The sequence below is a fragment of the Canis lupus genome, chromosome 6, assembly GCF_011100685.1.
Source record: "Canis lupus familiaris isolate Mischka breed German Shepherd chromosome 6, alternate assembly UU_Cfam_GSD_1.0, whole genome shotgun sequence".
Taxonomy (NCBI): Eukaryota; Metazoa; Chordata; class Mammalia; order Carnivora; family Canidae; genus Canis; species Canis lupus.
In genome coordinates, this window is record NC_049227.1 from 43094465 (window position 1) to 43117815 (window position 23351).

Genomic DNA, 23351 nt, shown 5'->3' on the forward strand with positions numbered 1-23351 from the left:
CACAAGGCAGACAGGTAGGTGCCCCCCCGCACCACCACATTATACAGAACTATCCAGAAGATAGATGGCAGGTGAGGGGGAGCTGGGTAACATTAACTGGTTGTTTACTATCTCCCAGGTACTCAACTACATGTTCTGCATTCAGGACTTCTTTTCTTTCCCATTTAGTGGATGATGAAACTGAGGCTTGGCAAGTACCTTGCCCAGTGTCACGTAGCCAGCAAGTGGCAGGGCTGAGATTCAAACCCGGGTCTGCCTAACTCCAAAGCTATCAAAGAAAGTCAGCAGACACCACAGAACCCAGAAGTCCATCCGGTTTAGCCCACCTATTTTTCTGGAAATGCTCACTTTTAGATGCTGCATGTAACTGGTAACCAGGAAGAAGGAAGACCAGAGAACCTCAGAGACAATCAATCTAGTCTCGTGATTTCATTTTCTAAATATCTCTCAAAAAACCCTGCCCCAGGGCTCTCCCTCCTCCTTGCACCCACCCACCCACCTCCCCAGTGCTGAACCAGCCCCTATCTCACCTCCTGTATCCAGTCCTGCCTCCTGCAATTCCTCCTCCACACTTGCTGAAGACCTCCTCCAGAACAAAAATCTGACCATGCCACTTCCCTGCTTCAAACCCATTGCCACCTGCTGCCCTTAGAATAGGGCAGAAATCCTCACCCATTCTCTAGACTCCAGCCAGCCAGCTTTTCTTTCACCTCCTCTGCCAAATTTCCCTCCTTCTGGGTGTTCCTACGTGCTGTTCTCTCTTCCTGGAACAAACTACCTCCTCCCTCCCTCCATTCATTCATTCATTTAGAGGAGGGGGAGAGGCTGAGGGACAGGGAGAGAGAGAATCTTAAGCAGGCTACAGGCCTAGTGCAGAGCCTGACACCGGGCTCAATCTCACAACTCTGAGATGATGACCTGAGATGAAATCAAGAGTCAGATGCTTAACCAACTGAGCCACCCAGGCATCCCTCCTTTCCTCTGTTTAATTCCTACTTGTGTCTATGTCACCTCATCTGAGAAGTCTTCCTTGACTCTACTGGCCTCTGCTATGTGAGCCCTGAGTTCTCATCAATTCTTTTCACCTAGCCACAATTCTCCTCTACTTCACTTACACATATTATGAAAGACTTAAGACCACCATCCTGCTTAAGAAATACAATACAGAGGGTGCCGGGTGAGTGTGTGTGTGGGGAGTCAGTTGGTCAAGCATCTGCCTTCGGCTTGGGACATGATACCAGGGTCCTGGAATTGAGCCCCATGTCGGGCTCCCTGCTCAACAGGGCGTCTGCTTCTTCCTCTCCCTCTGTTGCTCCCCCTGTTTGTCTTCTCTCTCTGTGTCAAATAAATAAATAAATAAATAAATAAATAAATAAATAAATAAATAAAATATTTGAAAAAAAAAATATATAATACAGCGGAAGCCTTGGTGTTCACCCAGAGAATCTCAAGCCATTGACTATCAACTATTCTTTTTTTTTTTAATTTTTTCTTATTTATTTATGATAGTCACACAGAGAGATAGAGAGAGACAGAGAAACAGGCAGAGAGAGAAGCAGGCTCCATGCACTGGGAGCCCGACGTGGGATCCGATCCCGGGTCTCCAGGATCGCGCCCTGGGCCAAATGCAGGCGCTAAACCGCTGCGCCACCCAGGGATCCCTATCAACTATTCTTTTCAGCCAAGTAACCAATCACTTTCTGGAATATGGTGCTTACCATCTCCACGTGGTTCTTTACCTTTTACTAATTATGCAGGTATTTCTAAACAACATGTCCTATGTGCTTTTGCATGCTTTTAAACCTTATGTAAATGGCATCATACTTACTGAAACTTGCTTTTTTTGTTTGTTTGTTTCACTATAATAATTGTGGGATACATTCATATCCACACATGAAGCTCTTTTTTCATTTTTTCATTTTTGCTACTATACAGTTTTGCCTTGCGTGGTTCTACAGTATTATTTACCCATTACTCACTGATGGACTTTTAGATTGTTCCCAATTTTTTGCTATTATACACACTGTTAGAAACATTCTTGTTTCTCTCCTTGTATGTGTGTGTCTAAGGCGGGCACCTGGGAGAACCTATGTTAGAGGGCATATGAACCTCTAACTTTACCAGCTCCTGCCACACTGTTCTCCAAAGTGGTTGCTACTGACTTACACCCACTGGCATGTGAGAAAGTTCCTGATGCTCCACATGCTCCCAAATTTGGCTGTAAAGTTGTTGCCAACGTGATAGGGTAGGAGATGATGTCTCATTGGGCTTTAAATCTTACTTCCTTGTTTATTTGCAAGTTGGCTTCCTCTTCTGATCACATTCTAATTTCTCTTGAATGTATTTAATTCTCCTTTAATTATGTATCAAGCTGGCTTGATGGACGCTGTGAGGGCAGAGACCAAACTTACCTTGCTCAGTATTGTAGTCCTGACACCAAGCCCTGGGGGCCTGGCACATTAGGAAGGACTTGGGATAACACAGGTAAATGTGGAAAGTGGCGACCAAAGATAAGCCCACTATTTCATTGTTTTGCCTGAGACCAGCCCAGGCAATTACTAATATGGCCAGTGAAGGGGACCTTCAATTAGTCCACTAGTTTCCCGCTGCGTTTGTTAGAATATTAACGTGTACTTCCAGTTCTTTGATAGTGTTATTCTCAAATGGAAGCATATCCAAAATACCTAAACTGAGCTCACCCCAACACCCCAGCTAACCTAACAGTATTGATTTCTCCTGTTAAAAGAGACAACACTTAATGTCGATGTGCTCCATGGCATTATGTATAAATAACTCCTAAAGTGAGGTGAATAACTGAACAGATGCCATAAGTGGGCTATATTTAGACAAGGCATCAGGATTCTGGATTTGTCAGAGTTGTCTCTGGTGAAGATCAATTCACATTCAATAATTACAACATGTTTTGATTGATTTCTAGGGCCAGGCATTGCTCCAAATTCCTCACATGGATCATCTCATTTAATCCTTACCACAACCTATGAGAAAAATACCTTGTTTATCACTGTTGGTTTGGGTTTTTTTTTAGGACGAGGAAATTGAGGCACAGAAGTGATTAGCAAACTTAACTAATCACACAATTAATCACAGAGTAATTAGTCTGATAAGTGCCATAAGGAGAACTATAAGATGGTGCAAGAGTGGGAATCTAAGGGCTCAGGGCTGGCATCTCCAAGGAAGTGGCATTTAGGTAGACACCTGAGGATGAAGCAGGAGTCAGCCAGAAGAGCCTGAGAAGAGTGTCTCCAAAGACCAGGTGCTCCAGGAGAGGAGCACCTGGGTGGCTCAGTGAGTTAAGTGTCCAACTCTTGACTTTGGGTCACATCATGATCACAGGGTTGTGAGATGGAGCCCTACGTCACAGGCTCTGTGCTGGCTGCGAAGTCTGATTGAGATTCTCTCTCCCTCTCCCTCTGCCCCTCCCCCTGGTCCTCTCAAATGAATCAATAAATAAAATCTTTAAAAACAAAAACCAAAGACCCAGGAGGGAAGAAGCATGGTTGCCAGAATGGCTAGAGCCTAGTAGGCCAGAGGGATAATAACTTGAACAAAGCTGGAGAACTGGGCAGAAGCCAGAGGCCAGACCAGGCAGGGCCGTACAGGCTGTGGCAAGGTATTGGATCTTATTCCAAGAAAACAGGAATCCATGGAATCTGGAGCCTTGAGCAGGGAAGTACTGGAGTTAGACTTATGTTTTTTGTTTGTTTGTTTTTTTTTTTTTTTTTTTTTTTTATGATAGTCACAGAGAGAGAGGCAGAGATACAGGCAGAGGGAGAAGCAGGCTCCATGCACCGGGAGCCCGACGTGGGATTCGATCCCGGGTCTCCAGGATCGCGCCCTGGGCCAAAGGCAGGCGCCAAACCGCTGCACCACCCAGGGATCCCCTGGACTTATGTTTTAAGAAGATCAGTCTGGCTGCTGGTGGCCAGTGGCTTGACAGAGGCTGGACTGGAGGCCAACATTGGCTGGGGGGCGCCAGAGCCAGAACAGGCTGGAGGTAGAAGGCATGGATTCAGGTAAATACACCGTTGAGCAGGAAAATCAGGAAATCAGTATCTTGGTACTAGCTCAATGATCACTTTTCTGAGGGCAGTGGGGAAGTCGCAAAGCCTCTCTAGGTGCCCATTTCCTCTCGGTTTCTTCAGAAGAGAAACATCCTTTCCTTCCTCCCACGGAGGTCTCGGGATGCCTTAAGATCCAGGCCCTGAAGCAGTTTGTGCTGTGCAAACACAAGTTGTCATTAACTGGCCCACATCCTGTCTTGCTGAGTGGTAATGATTTCTAGATGCTCAGTGAGGTCCCCAGAGAGAGAAACTCTAGAAACTTTCTTCCTGCGTGTGTGGGTAAGAATTGATTGAATGAGCCAGGCCTGCCCCTTGTTTGGGGTCAATCACAAGGTCTATTAGGACACAAATGAGCCCCTTTCAGCTTTAATTCTCTCCAGCTTTATCTCTGCTGCCAACGCTGTCACGCCAATGATTTGACACATAATATTAAACTCTAAAGTGACATTAAAATTAAAATTGGACTATAAAATGCCTGTTGCCTGGCATTGGTACTTCTTTTTTTTTTTTAAGGGAGGGGGAAGGGGAGAGGGAGAGAGTCTTAAGCAGGCTGCACACCCAGCACTGAGTCTGACATGGGGCTCCATCTTACAACCCTGAGATGATGACCTGAGCCGAAATCAAGTCAGATGCTTCACTAACTGAGCCCAGGTGGTTCTTCTCCCATCTTCTTTGTCAATACAACAAAGAGAAGTGGGTGATTATCTTTTATATGTGTGCATCCTTCCCCTATTCCTCCCTAAGGACCTGACATTGCCTTGCATACACTACGTGTTATTTGAGAGTGTCTGCATGCGGCAGTAGAAAGCTTGGGACTGGGTTTGAATTCCAATATCACCGGTTCTAGGCTGGATAAAAAAGGACAAGTCACTTAACCTATCTGAGCCTCCAGTTCCTCATTTTCATAACGGGAACAATAATACCAATTTCACAGGGTTCTTGAGAGGACTGTAGAAAGTAACACATGAAAAGCATCCAGAATAGCACCTGGAAGGCACATCATTTAATTCCGGTCCCTGGAATGAAATATCCAAATATATGATAAGGATAGCTTACTTACCAGTTCCCAAAGAATCTGGGGCTGAGCCTTTCAAGTACTGAAAAGATTCCCTTCTGAGCTGGAAAATTTTCTGGTCCCTGGGGTCTCGGGGGGTTTGGACTGCCACTGACCAAAGCTCTGGTCCTAGTCTATCCACTGCGCCCCCTCCCCAAACCTATAAACTCCATTTGGGCTGACCAGTTTTAGAAGTTAGCATCAAAGCCAGGAAGACACCAAACGCTTTGCACACTGTGTGGCAATCAAGTTGAGGAAGTTGATTGCTGATCCAAAATCCCATGGTGGAAATCCAGTTAGGTTTTAAGTGAACTGGGCCATTTAACCCTTAACCACGTTATTCACCTCCGCCCCCCCCCCCCCGCCCCATTTTTCACCTCTCACAAATGCCTGTTGGTCACTGGTAAGTTTGGATCAGTAAGAGTGGGCTGAGGCAGGCGTCCAACAGTCCTGTGGAAAGTTGCTCCAGCCTCTCCTTGGCTGCTTGGCTCCCTCGTTTCCATCCTCCCCAGCCCAGTGTGGTAGGAGTGGGGGTGGGGGGCACACTCACGCAGTGCAGTTCTCCATGGACTCAGTGGTGCTGTCCTCAATCTCCATGTTAGTTGAGAGGCTGGCAAAGCCATGGGGCAGCTCATCCCACTCGTCGAACCGGATGCCTGTGCCGAGGGAGTAGCGGCCCTCAGCGCAAGGCTTACAGGACTGGTCCTTCATGTCCAGAAACTCCCCAGCTCTGCAGGAGAAGGCTGGAACACAGAGCAGGGATAGGACAGGGTGGTGAGGCTGCTGCCACCCCAGGAGAAGTGGGTGGCTCATGGGCACCCTACAAGGGGAAGCAGAGAATCGAGGTCTAGGAATTTGCTCCCCAAAGATTTAGAACCACAGCACATCTTGTATGATTCCGTTTTCTATGGAAATATCCAAAATAGGCAAATCTGCAGAGAGAGAAAGCAGATTTGTGGTGCCATGGACTTGGGGGAGGGAGCATGGGGAGAGATTGCACATGGACATGATGTTTCCTTTGGGGGTGATAAAAACATTGTAAGTTAGATAGTGGTGGTACAAATGTGGTCATTCGAGAAACCACTGGACTTTACACTTTCAGAGGGTGAATTTTATGACATACAAATTATGTGTCAATAAAGCTATTATTAAAAAAAAAATGAGTTAGGGCTGTGGCAGCCCTGCCTTGCTGAGGGACTTTGGGCTTGCAACTTCCTAAGGGAAAGTGTTGGACATGAGAGAGCTCTCCAGGAGAGGATACCATGATCTCTTGTGCTGACCCCTCTGAATGGTTCCCAGCCCTTCACCCATGAATTCCTCTCTCGAGCCTCTGGCCTCTGACTCCTTTCTGGTTTTGCTGCCACCAAACTGGTTGGGATTCTCGTGCCTATTAGCTCAACCGCTGAGGCGGTGTCCTCCTAACTAGTTCTCTGTGTCCTGTTTTGCTCATTCTGTGGTCAGAGGTATCTTTCTAAAACACTGAGATGTACTATTATTCCCGTTATTAAAAAAATCTTCAGGCACTCTTCCTTTGGCTATAGAATTAAGCTCTCGGCCAAGTATTCAAAGTCTTCCCTCAACCTAACTTTCTTTTTTTTTTAAAAAAAGATTTTATTTATTTATTCATGAGAAACACACAGAGAGGCAGAGACACAGGCAGAGGGAGAGTCAAGCTTCCTGCGGGCAGTCCGATGGGTGACTCAGTCCCAGGACCCTGGGATCACAACCTGAGCCAAAGGCAGACACTCCACTGCCTTTGAGCCAGCTTGAACCACTGCCTTTGAACCTTTGAACCACTGAGCCACCCAGGTGTCCCTCAACCTAACTTTCCAGCTTGATCTCCCACTACAGGCTTTTCTCCTCCACAGCCTGGTCCATCATCTCCCCGTGTTACATCTGCCCCAGACTACATGTTCTTCTGGAATGTGTCTGGTGTTCTCCCACCTGCAGACTTCTGCCCGAGTGGCTCCCCCAGCTATTCCTGATCCCTAAGCATCCATAACTCCCATTCTTCTTCATCTCATAGTAACACATCATGATGTGTGCCTTCCACCAGGCTCTGAGCTCCTCCAGGGACAGTGGCTCAGACATAGCTGGGGCTTCATAAAGGTTTGATGAAAAAAAAAAAAAAAAGAATGGATGAAAGAACAAATGTCTGCTTTTCCACCAGACTTTAAGAGTCTGATGGCAGAGAACGTGTCTTCTCTCTCTTTGTGGTTCATAGCACGAGCATGAACATGCTCAGCAGAGGAGGAGCTCTGCTGAGTCCTGAGTTACCCGAAGGTGGCTCATTTGTTAGCATAGTCACACCTCCATCCTGCTCAGATCTTAGCAATATCTGCTCATTATTTTAGCAGGCATTTATTTGCTCACAGAATAAACCAGGCACTCTGCAAGCTTCTTTTCTAAGAACTTAAGTGTCCCCATGGGACACCTGGGTGGCTCGGTGGTTGAGCGTCTCCCTTGGGCCCAGGTCGTGATCCCGGGGTCCTGGGATTGAGTCCCACATTGGGCTCCCTCTGCCTGTGTCTCTGCCGTCTCTCTCAGTGTCTCTCATGAATAAGTAAATACAATCTTTAAAAAAAAAAAAAAGAATTTACATGTCCCCAATCTCCTTTCCAAAATTCAAATATTCCTTGATTCTACTCCCTGTTGTTATTCCTCCGCATTTCTAGAAAGGGCAAAGGAGGGATGTCTGGGTGGCTCAGGGCGTGACCCCAGGGTCCTGGGAGTCCTGCATCAGGCTCCCCGCAGGGAGCCTGCTTCTCTCTCTACCTATTTCTCTGCCTCTCTCTCTGTCTCTCATGAATGAATGAATGAATGAATGAATGAATAAAATCTTTTCAAAAATTATAGAAAGGGCAGTGGAAGGGGTAATAGCTGCCAGCTGTAGAAAAGTTGAGATTACAGAGTCACAGAGGTGGAGATGGAGCCACAGACAAGGCACCACCTTTCTGATTTGTGCAGGCAGCTCCACAGCCAGGGCAGATTCTTGTCCCTGAAATGATTGATGCCCAGTGCATTTTAAAGATCTGTTTCTGCAGAAATTCATCTTCTCTGGTTTCCTTTTCAAGAACAAGAGCAAATCACAGTCTTTCCTAATGACTGATTGTGGCTGCTGAGTGTAGATTGGAGAGATCTACAAGAGCCAATGGATGCAAACAGAAAAAAAAAAAAAAAAAAAAAAAAAGACCTGAGTGGCAGGCAGCTGGAGTTATTCATACTTTATTCCTTGCTGGGATTTAAATTCAAAGAAAAATGACAATAAACGCAACTTTAGATATCCTGTTTGCATCCATGAAATAAAATTTCTTGCACCAAATCTCAAAGAGGTGGAGGGCTAACTGAGGGAAAGGTCTGATTCCTTAAAGTCAGCTGCACAGTCAGGGAGGGCCTAGCTTGGATGGCAGGAGGCTTGGGGCAGAGGCGAAGGGTGAGCAGCAAGATTGCTTACAGCACTCAGTGCCCTTGACAGGGTCGGGGAGGCTGGTGCACAGGCCCGGGGTGTGTGGTACAGCGACCCTCCACCTGGATCCCGTGCTGTCGCACGCCGTGTATTCGTAGTGGTACTCAGACTGCAGGAGAGACAACAGTGGGCAAAAGGTGCATTAGCGGTAACCAGACATTAACAGCTTTCTACCCACTTCCTGCCCCACAGGATGGCTACTGACATTTATGAAGGTGGTAGCACACCCACCCCTCATCCTTGACCCCTGCACCCCCCACACCTCCTCAGCCCCCCATCCTCTTCTACCCCTTTAAAACCCTTGCACCCCCTCCAACCACCCCCACCCCCACCCCACACCCAGCCCTTAGGGCAAAGAGCAAGGATCGTGGCACCCAAACACTTTTTCAGAAGCCTACAGGAGCCACAACGATTTGGGTCCTTCCTCTCCATCCAGCCATGGTCTAGTCCTTAGAAATCCCTTCTGTGCAGTGACTCTCTTTGCTGTTGTATATAGGTAGTGACCTGACAGACATAGTAATGTGAGAAGGTAACTACAGAATAGGCTAGAAATAGGTGCAGTTTTTCTTGTTTCAGACAGTAGAATTACGAGCAAAGTCTGGTCCATGAAAAGCCTGCAAAGGATGGTCACTGAGGCTGTATTGCCCTGTTCTTCAGACTCCCATCTGCCCAGAAAGACTCTGAATTCCCCCATCTTGCATTTTATGAAAACATCATTATTTTTGCCCAGGCAGCTCTCATCACCTGAATCTGTTCACGCCTAATTTCTCCGTGCACTGTGAAATTCACAGTTCAGTCGCTTTACTGAACTAAGAATAACCTAAATAACAGCCAAAAACAGCCAAATCGAGCATTAAATAGGAATATAGTAACAACAAAAATAATAAAAAGCACTATGTGGGAGGAAAAAAGACCACCATAGATGCATCCCATACACTTAAACACTCTTCCTCTTTTAAGTCTTGTAACAAATGACAGGCCACAGGACTAATGTAATTTTGGCTCTGACAAGTACTTTACAAGCCTTTACCTATTCCTATATTTAAGTGCCAAAGTACTTGGTACTATTACATCCATAAGAAAAATAGATTTAATGTCCCCTTTCAACCCACCTAAAAGTATAATTGCATACCATGTGTAATGCCAGGAGTGAAGACTAAAAACGAGACAGTTTTGAAGTTTGCTTTGAAGTTTGCTAATCTAAGAATGCATCAGAACCAAAAGGAGAAAGCTTTACCTTTTGGAAGAGGTAAACACACTGCACTTCATCTGTTCTAAGATGCATGTTTCTTTCACATTTTAACATCTGTGAAATCACAATCGACACAGTAAGAAAGCCCTGTCATATTTTAACTGATAAAAACAGATAATTTTTTCTCTCTTTGCAGTACACAAAAAATGGTTGGTCTTAGAAGCAAGGGTATCTCAGATTTTTGGAAATATGGTGAACATGTTGTTTCTCGAGCTGTAGTTTCAGAAACTTAAGATGTTAAGAGAACAATTTTATTTCGCTCTATTATTAATATTTGCCAGATATATGTTTTATGCCCAGCTATTAGAGTTAATAAGTGTTGTGTCCAGTATGGCTCAAGATGGCTGCAACACAAACTCAGCATTTCCATCCAGAGGGATAAGAGGCAGATTAAGGGGAAAATTGCAGTAACTGTGAGCCTAAATCTTCTGAGAATCTTTGGCTTTGGACTTAGATGTCAGGACATCAGGCTGGCAATTCTTTGTTTCCTCGGGCTACTATCTCCCTGGGTCTATTTCCCCCCATAATTCCAGTCTTTTCCTTATCTCAGAGAACCCTGAGATGAACAGAGCAACTACATAGATAGCAATTCCAGGTCTAAAAACTATACTCTCCAAAGGGTTTTATTGCAAGAATGAGGGTTAAAATCCACAGTGTGTAAATTAAATGCAGAATTGAGTGAACCAGGCAGAAAGGATTTGATGATCTGCCTGTGTACATAATTATGCTGGTCGTCTGCATGGTGATTTTACAGTCCCCAACACAGTCTCATTTGATCTTCAAATTCCCCATAAGGCAAGCAGAGCGAGAGTGTTTCCCCCGTTGTCCAGATGAGAAAACACGCTCAATGGCGTGAAATGGCCTGTCCAAGCTCACACAGCTGCTAAGTCACTGAGCTAGAACCCTGGCCTTCCCACCAGAAATCCGCCACCCTTACGCATACAATCAAACACAAGCTCACCCTGGGCCAAATTTCACAGCCAAATCTAAAAATTAAATAAGATAGTGTTGGTTGTCTGCCAGCAGCTAGGCTCACTTCGGAGGCCTGAGAATTGGTGTTAAAATACCTAATCTGTTCGGGCAGATAATTTCAGTTTACTGGGACTGCATTTGTCTTTTTGGAGACACACGGGCCAAGTCCATTTCCTTTTGCTGCCTTTCATTTGGTGTCCCCTGAGTCCCACTTGGGTGGGAGGTTTGCTGGGGAAATGGTTGATTCCAAATCTTAGAAAATTTCCCTTTCAATATGTGCTAATTTACTTCATGCCATTTGGGGATATTTCCACCATCCAAGGTGGATGGGTCTGCTGCAGCTGTTTCATATCTGAACTACATTTTGAGATCTCACCATTCAAGACATAAGCTTAGACACACAGTTAAATCAGAGACATTAACTGGCAGCACTTCTTGACTATAGTCAGCATTCTACGAACAAATCAAGTTTACCCAGTGATCTGTCTTTGAAACCGTATAGTCTGCATAACATACAGATTGACAAAGGAGACACACAAACATATTTGGTAAGTATGTCCAGCACATAATTCCTTGCTCCCCACTGCACAGTGATAGGACACATATCCAAATCACAATTTTATTTTTATTATTTCTATTTTTTTAAGATTTCTTTTTATTTGAGTGGGGGCAGCGAGGGGCAGAAGGAGAATGAGAATCTCCAGCAGACTCCCCACAGAGCACAGAGCCAGCCATAGAGCTTGATTCCCACAACCCTGAAATCATGACCTGAGTCGAAATCAAGAGTTGGATGCTTAACGACTAAACCAGCCAGGCATCCTCCCAGATACAATTTTAAGTGGGGCATAGGAGGCAGTGGCTGCTGGCTGTCATCAGGAAAAGAAGGGTAGGGTTTGGAAATGAGGGTGGGCACCTTAGTCAATCTGCCTTCTCCTAAGTCATCCAGCCATATGTCATACTCCTGGGGAACATGAGAAAGAAGAAAAAATCCCAAAGTTGGAATTTCCTTGGTCAAATACCAAGCTATCTATTTGGCAAATGAAAATTATGCCAGGTGAATTAAGCCAGTCACAAAAGGACAAACACTGTATGACTCCACTTGGATGAGGTACCCACACTGGTCAGATTCACAGAGAAAAAGTAGAATAGTGGTTGCTGGAGGTTGGGCCCCTGAGTAGAGTTTTGGTTTTGCAAGATGAAAAGAGTTTTGTCAATGGTGGTAGTGAGGACTCCACATGTGAATGGACTTAATGCCTGACCTATACACTTAAAAATGGTCAAGATAATTTTATAGTAAAGATTTTTATTTGGGGTCCCTGGGTGGCTCAGTCAGTTAAGCATCTGCCTTTGGCTCAGGTCATGATCCCAGGGCTCTGCGGTAGAGCCTGGCCTCAGACTCCCTGCTCAGCAGAGTCTGCTTCTCCCTCTCCCTCTGCTGCTCCACCTGCTTGTGCTCTCTCTGTGTGTCAAATAAATATATAAAATCTTTATAAAAAGTAAAGAAAGATTTTATTTGTTTGAGAGAGAGAGAGAGCGAGCATGAGGGAGAGGGAGAGAGAATCTGAAGCTGACTCCATGCTGAGCACAGAGCCCCACACAGGACTCGATCCCACAATCCTGGGATCATGACCTAAGCTGAATCCAAGAGTTAGACGCTTAACCAACGGAGCCACCCAGGCACCCCAAAAATGGTCAAAATAATTTTATGCTATGTGTATTTCACTACAATTTAAAAAAAAAAAAGATTATGTTACAGGAACATGCCCAATCTCTGACTTATCCTTATATCTACACCAGAGAGTAGAAGCCTATGATCTGGTAGTGTGCATTCAAGAAATATCTTCAAAAGAAAATAATGTGTGTGTGTGTTGTGTACCAAATTAAAAAGGCACAAGAGGGAGGAATGGATGAGCACCTGGGGGGTTCAGTCAGTTAAGCATCTGCTTTCAGCTCAGGTCATGATCCCAGGGTGCTGGGATTGAGTCCCAAGTCGGGCTCTCTGTTCAGCAGGGAGCCTGCTTCTCCCTCTCCCTCTACCCCTCCCCACTGCTCATGCTCGCTCGCTCTCTCTCTCTCAAATAATAAATAAAATCTTCACACACACAGAAAAAGAGGGAGCAGTGGAGGAAGGAGTGGTAGACCACAGAGTGGACATCATGATAGTCTCACTAGATATGTCCATGGCAGTTCCCTGGTGCCTCTGTGTTTGCTACTGACAGCTGTTTGAAAGAATTATGTTGCAGTTGTGCAAAAATAGACATTAGGTGCCAAAAAATATTGTTTTTCAAACGTTCTGCTCTTTTCAAATTAAAATGTTGAAACTCTGGAAATACTGTTAACTTGGAACATGTCGGGTCTTCCATGTTCTAGGAAAATGGTGTCCACTCAATTCCACATCCAACAAGTAGTTCTTGAGAGTCTTTTCTGTGCTAGGTCCTGGTGAAGCAGTGGTGTCTGAAATGCAGTCACAGCTCTTAAGGAGTGTAGATGCCTATGTGGTGGGAAGTGGCCTGGCAGGGAGGAAGGTAGATCATGAACACGTATATAGGTAGGCTAACTTCTGGTCTTCCACTATTCTCTGTAATTAATTATCATTGCACATTCTTGCTTGCCCTCACTTTCCCCAGAAAGGGTTTTGATATCTGTTATGGACTGCATGTTTGTGTCCCCTCCAAATACACATGCTGAAGCCCTGATATGACAGTATTTGGAGGTGAGGCCTTTGGGAGATAATTGGACATGAAGCTGGAGCCCCCATGAAGGGATTAGTGTCCTTATAAGAAGAGGATCAGAGCCTCTTATAAGAGAGGATACAGTGAGGTTATCTGAAAACCAGGTAGATTGCTCTCACCTGACGCTGGATATGCCTACACCTTGATCTTGGACTTCCTAGCCTCCAGAACCATGAGTAAGAAATGTTTTAACTTTTTAAGCTCCCCAGTGTATAGTACTCTGTTACAGCAGCCCAAATGGACCAAGACCATGTCTAAGAATTCTGGCAAAGACTGTAACACGTCCCTGACCCCAGTGACACTAAACCATTGAACCACACTGTTTCGTTTTCCACTGATGGTGGTTTGAAAACCACGACAAGGCCAGGCACCACAAACATTAACCTCACTACTTAGAAGTAACCTCTGTGATGGCAGAGCCGAGGAGACAGAGATGGTCGGCCAGGGCTGTGGAGGGAGGCAGGGGATGGTCAGGTGGCAGCGAGGCCCATTGTTCCTCTAACCTTCTTCCTGCCAGGGCAGTTCCCCAGTCCAGCTGGCCACGGATGCTGGCAATAGGTGGCCCCGACTGGCTTAAAGGCTGCTCCCCCAGCGGGGCCTGCAGGGATGAATGCAGTAGGCCCAGGAGCCGGGCTGTAGAGGAAAGCCTGGGAAGGAAAGCGAGGGCTCCGAGCTGCACTAAAAGAAGCAGTCTGAGCAAATGCCTCTTCTGGGCCTCACTTGTAAACTGAGAAAGTTGAATTTAGGCCATTTCTAAGATTCTTTCCAGTTCCGATACCTTATTATTTTACTGCTGGAACCTGCTTGGGGAATTTGTTCTTTTTTTATTTATTCACGAGAGACACACACACACACAGAGAGGCAGAGACACAGAGAGAGGGAGAAGCAGGCTCCATGCAGGGAGCCCGACGTGGGACTCGATCCCAGGTCTCCAGGATCGTCCCCTGGGCTGAAGGCAGGTGCTAAAGCCCTGAGCCACCCAGGGCTGCCCAGAATTTGTTCTTTCTTCTGCCTGTTCCCCTGTTCCCCTTACTTCCTTCAAAACGGCACTGCTCAGTTTTTTAAATAATTGTGGGGAAGCCTGGGTGGCTCAGTGGTTGAGCACCTGCCTTTGGCTCAGGGCGTGATCCCGGGGTCTTCCAATCGAGTCCCACATCGGGCTCCCTGTGAGGAGCCTGCTTCTCCCTCTGCCTGTGTCTCTGTCTCTGTCACTCATGAATAAATAAGTAAAATCTTAAAATATAATAATTATCAAGGTAATCCATGCTCATTGTAGAAAAGATGAAAGTAGAGGCTACAATTAAAATGGCAATAAAAATCTACCACATGCCTAGCAAGCACAGATCACTACTTTTTTTATTTTTTTAAAGATTTTACCTGAGCTCAACCCTTGAGCCACCCAGGTGTCCCACAGATGACTACTTTAAATGTACGATTGTATTTCTTTCCAGATTCTTTTTCTATAGGTGAGCATGCATTTCTAAAAACAAAATGAAGATCATAGAGTTTGGAGTTTTGTACTTTTTTTTTTTTTAAACAATTTTGGTCACAAGCACTTAACCGTGTCTTTAATGGTTCCTTTAACATTGAGTTTTTTCCAACTTTTTCCTTATTTTAAAGTAGCACTACTCTAAAGCCTTCTGTGCATTCTCATTATTTGATTTGGATACATTCCCACAAGTGAAATTACTAGGGTAAAGAGTACAAGTTTCTTTAAGTTTCTACAAACATCTCTAAGTCCTTTTTCTTTCTTTCTTTTTTTACTTTTTATTGTCATAATGTCAAATATTTACTTTTTAAAACAGAATATAATGATCCCCACTCCCCAGTTTCTTTCTTTTTAAAAAAATGATTGTATTTATTTATTTGATAGTGAGAGAGAGAGAGCATGAGCCAGGGGGTTTGGGAGGGAGAGGCAGAGGGAGAAAGATTCCCCACCGAGCGGAGAGCCCGACCTGGGGGTGAGGGGGGCCTCGATCCCAGGACCCCGAGATCATGACCTGAGCTGAAGGCAGATGCTCAACTGACTGAGCCACCCAGGTGCCCCCATCCCCCAGTCTTAATACTAAATATCTGCCACTCTTGTTCATCTACCTGCACCTACTCCCCTTTAACTTCCACCTATACCTCCCTTCTAAAAGCTGTTGTCATTTTTAATTTTTGGTAAAATTTATGCACATTGGAATGCACAAATCTTAACTGCTCAATTTGGATAAATGGCTACACTTGAGGAAAACACTGACAGGGCAAAGAATCACTGCCAGCAATTATGCGCGGGGCAGGGAGAAGGAGATACCTCCTCTGCCACAGGCAGGATAGACAGAGCCAAGTGGGGGGGGAGGGTCTCACTGTTGCATAAAGTCACAACCACCTACTGAAGCAGGACCATAAACATGACTTGGGTTTGTCTTGGCTGGGACAGGGCTGCATCAAGAAACAGGTTCTAAAGTAAACCCGGATTTTGACTCTAGGCCTTGGGGTCTGGAGGAGGCCACCTCCTGCTCTTCCCCCAACTGTAGGCTCATCCCCTTCTCTCACCGTCCCTAAAAAGCAGATCCTATGCTTGATAGGGCGGGATCAATAGGTATTTTTTTAAATTCAATTTGCCAACATTTAGTATAATACCCAGGGCTCATCCCATCAAGTGCCCTCCTTAGTGCCCGTCACCCAGCTAGCCCATCCCCCTGCCCACCTCCCCTTCCACAACACTTTGTTTCCCAGAGTTAGGAATTTCTCATGGTTTGTCTCCCTCTCTAATTTTCCCCACTCAGTTCCCCTCCTTTCTCTTATAGTCCCTTTCACTATTTCTTATATTCCCCATATGAGTGAAACCATATGATGATCAATAGGTAGTTGTTGACTCAGTGGCAAATACTTCTTTGCTTGGAAACCACCTGACTCAGATGGGAGTAGATCCCATTAAGCAATCCTGACTATCAAGGAGACACTAACCTTTGCTGGGAGGGACAGCATACAGAATGTGGAAAACCGCAGGGAAATATCAGAATTTGAACATCAGGGTCCCAATGAAACTTTCTCTTTGGCCCAGCCCCAGCTGGATGAACTCCTGTTCTTTGTTCTATTTGCTTTGGAGTACCCTCATTCGGGTTTTGGGTGAACGCTCTGGCTGAGGCTCAGGGAACGCAGTGACCTCAGTTTCCCAGTGTGAACACAGGATCTTTCCTATTGTTCTCCAACCTGTTAGACTGGGGAGGGCAGCAACACTTCTCTTTCTCTCCTACCTCCTCCTCACCCTCATAAGGACTGCTAACTCAGTAGCAGTGTCTCCTGAGCCCTAGGGCCTAGACCTACCACCTCCAGACCCCTGGTGCCCCCGTCTATCTGATCAACACAACTGCCTGGAGATTATGTTAAAAATACAGATTCCTGGGCTCCATCCCCAAGATTTTTATTTTCATTTAGATCTTTTTCCCCTTCATCTCTCCCTCCTTCAAAACTCACTCTTCTATGCCTCAGGACTTAAGTATTTGTCCCATTTGGAAGTAAATGGTAAACAAATGTCCCATAAGACAGAGAATCTTAATCTACAGCCCAAGGACCACTTCCCCGATACAAGATGCAGAATTGCAGGTATGTGCATTTTCCTGCTCAGAGAGTGTACAGACTTCATCAGATCCTCAAAAGAGTCTGTGATCTACCAGCAGAAAACCATGAAAATCTGTCATAATGTATTAGCAATGTTAAAATAGATTAGGGGCACCTAGGTGGCTCAGTGGTTGAGTGTCTGCCTTTGGCTCAGAGTGTGATCCCAGGGTCCTGGGATCGAGTCCCACATCAGGCTCTCCCACAGGGATCCTGCTTCTCCCTCTGCCTGTGTCTCTGGCTCTCTCTCTGTGTCTCTCATTAGTAAATAAATAAAATCTTTTTTAAAAAATAGCTTAATATTTTGCCCCACAAAGGCTGTTCCATTTTTAACAGTGGGCTGAAATAACAGGGGGCCAAGGATTTTCAAATTATGGTCCAGAGTCTAGGCATTTACAAAGCCCTTTTGGAGGGGAGTGGGGATTCCCGGCTTGAACCAAGCAACGCTGTTTTTTTCTAAAATCTCTTTTACATATTTATTATTCTCAGTGAAGATTTTGTTGTAACCAAAAGTTTCACACCCAGGGAAGTTTCACACCCCAGACTGTGCTTGAAGGAGCATATGGCTCAAGGTGGAATTGCAGGCATGAGGCAGATTCAGAGGCAAGGATGTCTTCCTGGCCTCCCTTTAATCACGCCAGCTGCTCGCCAGCTGCTCCGTAGTCAGGCACTTCCTCTCCGTGCAGGTGACACAGCCTCTCCACCGGAACAGCCACCAGACCCAGCGGTGGCCAAAGCCGAACAGACCCCAGGCCGCGGCCCCTGCTGGCTGTCCTCAAGCGCTTTGCTGTTGCCTAGCAACACGGGGCCGACGCCCTGGGGTCCCAGCCCAGGGAGTGTGGGGGAGCCCTGGCCTTACGCTGTCCCTTCTTTCAGCTTCTCTATTGACTCTGGGTTTTCAGCTTCCATTTTGATCCAAAACAGCAGGGACAGCGCTCAGTCACCCTGGCAGGACCTGCCCTGCTGGTCTGGTCGTGGACACGTTGCACAAAACTGAATTCTGGGCTTCACCGCCCGCTGGGCCAGCTTGGGCCGCCATGCCCCGGGCAGGTAGGCCCCTGACCCTGCTGTCCAACCTGTCTGGAACTTGAGCTGTCTGTCCATTTCGGGTACAGCCTTGGCTGGGGGGTGCTCCCGGGAGACGGAACCGGTGTGGTGAAGACAGCCACCACTAGTGAGCACCTATGAGCACCCCCTGCAATGGGCTCTGGGCTGGTCACTTCACGGGCATCTCCCGTTTAGCCTCCACCAGCACCCCTGATGCTACCCCTAGGGCTGTGACCTCCCTATTTACAAATGCAATCCAATCCCCTCCACCCCACTGATCCTCGACTCCTGAGTGACTTCTTTTTTCCATGCACTTCCCACCTTCAAACACACTCTGTAACTTAGTTATTCATTATGTTTATTGTCTATTTCTGCCCCTGCCCTCACTCCAGATCAGATGCAAACTCTGTAAGAAGAGGCATCTTTGTTTTTGTTCACTGATGTAGCCCAAGTGCCCAGAATAGCGCCTGACACATAGTAGCTGTCAGTATTTGCTGCATGACTGAATGGGGGTGGGGGGGGGTACAGTTCTCGAGCTGTGCAAGGTGCTCTTGATCAGAGCCCGAAGATCCAGACTCTCATCTTATGCTGCCACTCCGGCCTGCACAACTGTGGACCAGTTGTTAAATCTCCCTGTGATCATAAAACAGGGGTGACAATGCCCTGCTAAGATGATTTTTAAAAATTAACTAATTATTATTATTTATTTCTTAAAAGTAGACTCCACGCTGGGCCCAAACTCACAACCCTGAGATCAAGACCTGAGTTGAAGGCACCTGGGTGGCTCAGTTGGTTGGGTGTCTGCCATCAACTCAGGTCATGATCCCAGGATTCTGGGGTCAAGCCCTGTGGTGGGGGTGGGGTGGGGGTGTCCCTGTTTAGCAGGAGGTTTGCTTCTCTCTCTAACCCTGTTCCTTCTCTCTCTTGTTCACACACTATCTCTCTTCAAATAAATAAATGAAATCTTAAAAAAAAAAAAAAAGACCTGAGATGATATCAACAGTCAGACGCTCAAATGACCAAGCCACTTGGGCGTCCCACATTTTATTTTATTTGCTTGTTTGTTTTTAAGATGGTTAAATAGATCCCCACTCATCCACCTACTCAAACTGAGTAACATCAAATTCTCAAGACATTTAGGAGATTATGTTCAGGGAAGCTCTTTGTAAACTGGCTAACACAAGAAAAAAGGAAAGAAAGCCAGCTACTGCTATGACCCTGCCTGGAGAGAGCTCACAGAGGGGGTGCTGAGGCTCTTCATTCCCCTTTCTGGTAATAGGGCTGTGAGGAAGGAGACACTTGTGGCCTAACAGCAATGATGACAGTAGCAGTTAGACACCCCCTGGCTCTCCTTGCTGTTTACCACCCGCCCTGACTCACCCTCTGATCCTAGTCTGCTCATACATATGAAGTAACATCTGCCCTTTTTCCACTTTTTCTCCCCCACCAACTCCCCAAAGCTAATCTCTCCAAGAGAAAAAGGCTGGTTGCTGACATTTAGACACTTGGTACCTGCAGCCAGTCTGTCAGGTGCAGAGAGCCTTTCTGTATTGCTTGTAAATATCCCTAGGATTGAAATGGCTTTGTCGCCAGGAAACACAACGTCCCTTTATAAATTCCAATCCCTTTCTGCTAGGTGAGAGTTTGGTACACACAACTGTCTACAAGGCAGGGCTTTATGAGATTATATTTCAAAGATGTGCTTTTCTTATTTTTTTTAAATGAAATCAAAATGTTCCACTAAATTTGTTTCACCTGAACTTTTAATTATGTATGAAAAAAAACAAGCCAACTAGGTATTGGCCTGTGTAAAACTCTCCTAGGACAGTTTAGTGTTCAGATGTGATAGATGTTTATGATGGAGAATTTGAACTTGGAGGTCAGACTTCTAGCCTGGAGAGCCAAGTCAACAGACAGGGCTTCTATAACTTCAATGGAGCAATCATCTCCAGACGGCTACAATAGCACAGTCTCCCAGAATAGGAGACTGTTTTCTTAAACTGAGGGTTAAGAGTCCTCAAACTCTTACCCATCAACAATCACTCTCCATCTTCCCCTACCCCAGCCCCTGGCACCAGTCTACTTTGTGTGTGTATGGATTTATCTATTTCTGACACTTCACATTAATGGAATTATATAATAGGTGGCTCTCTGTGTTTGTTTGTTTGTTTGTTTAAAGATTGTATTTATTTATTCATGAGAGACACAGAGAGAGGCAGAGGGAGAAGCAGGCTCCCCGCAGGGAGCCTGATGCAGGCAGGACTCAATCACAGGACCCCTGGATCACGACCTGAGCCAAAGGCAGACGCTCAACCACTGGCCACCCAGGTGTACCTTGTTTTATTTATTTATGTATTTATTTATGTATTTATGTATTTATTTAATTTTGTTTAAACGATCTCTACATCCAATGTGGGGCTTGGACTCATGACCCCGAGATCAAGAGCCTCATGCTCTATCAACTGAGCCAACCAGACATCCCCAATAGGCAGCTCTTTGTATCTGGGTTCTCTTAATTAGCATAGTGTTTTTGAGGTTCATCCATGTGGTAGCATGGATCAGTACTTAATTCCTTTTTACAAGCCAATAACACTCCATTGTATGAATATACCACATTTTATTTATTCATTCATCATTTGGACATTTGGGATGTTTCCACTTTTTGGCTATTGTGAATAATCCTGCTATGAACATTCACACAGTTTTGGTGTGAATGTATGTTTCCAGTTCTCTTGGAAATATACTTAGGAATGGAATTGCTCGGTCGTACGGTAACTCTATGTTTGACTTTTCAAGGAACTGCTGAACCACCTTCCATGGTGGCTGCACCGTTTTATATTCCTAGAGCATGAAGGTTTCAATTTCTCCACGTCCTCGTCAGCACTTGTCTGTTAACTGTCTTCACAGCCACACTAGCCGTCCACTTTATCTCTTAAGTGTATCGGACACTACCCCGGACAGAGCCCTCCGTTTCCATCAGGACCTGTGTCCAGCTCCCGCGAAGTTCACTTGCTCACAGCAGGGCCCACAGCTGATTGTGCTCATCCGTTCCCAGCCCCACTTGGTGCACTGATAGCTTGGTGCTGACTCTAGAGGGAGCATTTACACCCTGGAAGTCAGCAAACATGATAAACCAGGGTTTCCCCCCACCTCTAAAAGCAAGTTGTTAAACATTGACCAGCACACGGCTAACAGCATCCGTTTAGTCCTAATGCCACAGCGTTCTTTGCTTTGCTCTTTTCCTCGGCTTGTAAATCTATCCTCTTACATACGCATTTTCTAGTTCAATTAAAATCCCACCCTCTCCTAAAACTCAGTTCCAATCTCTCTCTCTTTTTAAAAATATTTATTTACTCATGAGAGACACAGAGAGAGGCAGAGACACAGGCAGAGGGAGAAGGCTCCCTGCGGGGAGCCCGATGTAGGACTCGATCCCAGGACTCCAGGATCACGGCCTGGGAGAAGGCAGACACTCAACCGCTGAGCCACTCAGGTGTCCCTCAGTTCAGATCTCCTACACAAAGCTATCTCCAAAGTTTCAATTGCCTTCGAGGACTGATGATTGCAAGTTTACACCTTGAGCTTAGACCTTACCCTGGAGCTCCTGATGCTGATCTCTAACTGCCTATGCAGGGTGTTCCTTAGGCACATCAGATCCAACATTTAAAAATAGTTCTCAACTACTCTTCCCTACTGGTGCTCCATACCTAACTGAGTGATGCCACCATCCAACTGTGGTGGCAATACTGGTCTTCAGAGTTTATGGAATAATACTTTTTTCTCATTAATTTTATCTGCTAACAATTTATATTGGAATGACAATAATGTTTATATTTTTATAAATGTACATTTTACTTGATGTAATATAGAAAGTGCATTTAAAAAGCTTATTTAGGGATCCCTGGGTGGCTCAGCGGTTGAGCATCTGCCTCCAGTCCAGGCCGTGATTCTGGGGTCCCAGGATCAAGTCCCACGTCGGGCTCCCCGTGTGAAGCCTGCTTCTCCCTCTGCCTGTGTCTCTGTCTCTCATGAATAAATAAATAAAATCTTTTTTTTTTAATGAAAAGCTTATTTAGTTTTACCTATTTCTTTAAAATATTTAATAAATTCCACTTAAAAAAAATAAATGCCAGTCTTGGCATGGTCTTCTTATTCAGTTATTGAAACTGCTACATTCAGCCCCTGCTCAAGCCAGGAAGTGTAGTCTCAAAACCTCTCTGTCTTAGGCCCCACATAATCAGCGAGACCTATTCGTTTTCTACCTCAAATCAGTCCACCTCTCTCCATCCACACTGCTACCAATGAAGTCAAAACACAGTTACTTCTTGCCTAGCAGAGTTTCCTTACTGGTCTCCCAGGCTTTGTCCCCCTCCTTTCCTCCAAGCCACTCTCCAGGGTGACCCATCTGAACTGCAGAACAAAATGTATCACTGCCCTACAGAGTAAGCACCAGACTCCCTGCAAGGTTCACTTTACTCTCTGGCCCATGCTTACTTCTACCATCTATCTCTCTATTCTGACCCTATACCCTTGCCATAATACTTTGAGATATTTTCCCACTGTAACTCAGCTAAAAATCTTTACTACAGATAGGGTAAGGAGATACAAATATGCTCAAGGTGGCCCTGGCATATATGGGCCCAGTACAGTTTTCATTTTATGGGATGAGAGAGGGAGAATCTGTTCCATGTTTCCCTCCTAGCTTCTGGTGATGACCAACGATCCTGGGATTTCCTTGGTTTGTGGCAGCATAACCCTAATATTTACAAGGCATTTTCCGTGTGTGTGTGTGTGTCTGAATTTTCTCTTTTTATAAGGACACTAGTCATATAGAAATGGGACCCACCCTAATGACCTCATCTTAACTTGACTACAGTCTGCAAAGACCCTATTTCCAAATAAGGTCACATTCTGAGGTGCTGGAGGACATAAGGGGTACACTAAGGTACATACGAATTTTTGGAGGACACAAACTGATAACAGTGCCCATACCTCGAATTTTCTTTTTTCTAAACTTCTTTTTAAGATTTTATTTATTTATTCATGAGAGACAGAGACAGAGAGAGAGAGAGAGAGAGGGAGAGAGAGAGGCAGAGACACAGGCAGAGGGAGAAGCAGGCTCCATGCAGGGAGCCCGACGTGG

At 45.5% G+C, this 23351-nt stretch overlaps 1 protein-coding gene across 8 annotated transcripts in view; it reads right to left on the bottom strand.

Moving 5' to 3' along the window:
- The window catches only part of ELAPOR1 (endosome-lysosome associated apoptosis and autophagy regulator 1), a 70140-nt gene that overhangs the window by 27447 nt on the left and 19342 nt on the right, over window positions 1-23351 (bottom strand). For all 8 annotated transcript variants that reach the window (XM_038541094.1, XM_038541095.1, XM_038541093.1 and 5 more), the window contains exons 2-3: window positions 8591-8711; window positions 5687-5879 (exon numbers count right to left, since the gene is read on the bottom strand). In XM_038541094.1, the coding sequence (XP_038397022.1) occupies window positions 5687-5879; window positions 8591-8711 (314 nt within the window). The remainder of the gene's footprint in view (window positions 1-5686; window positions 5880-8590; window positions 8712-23351) is intronic.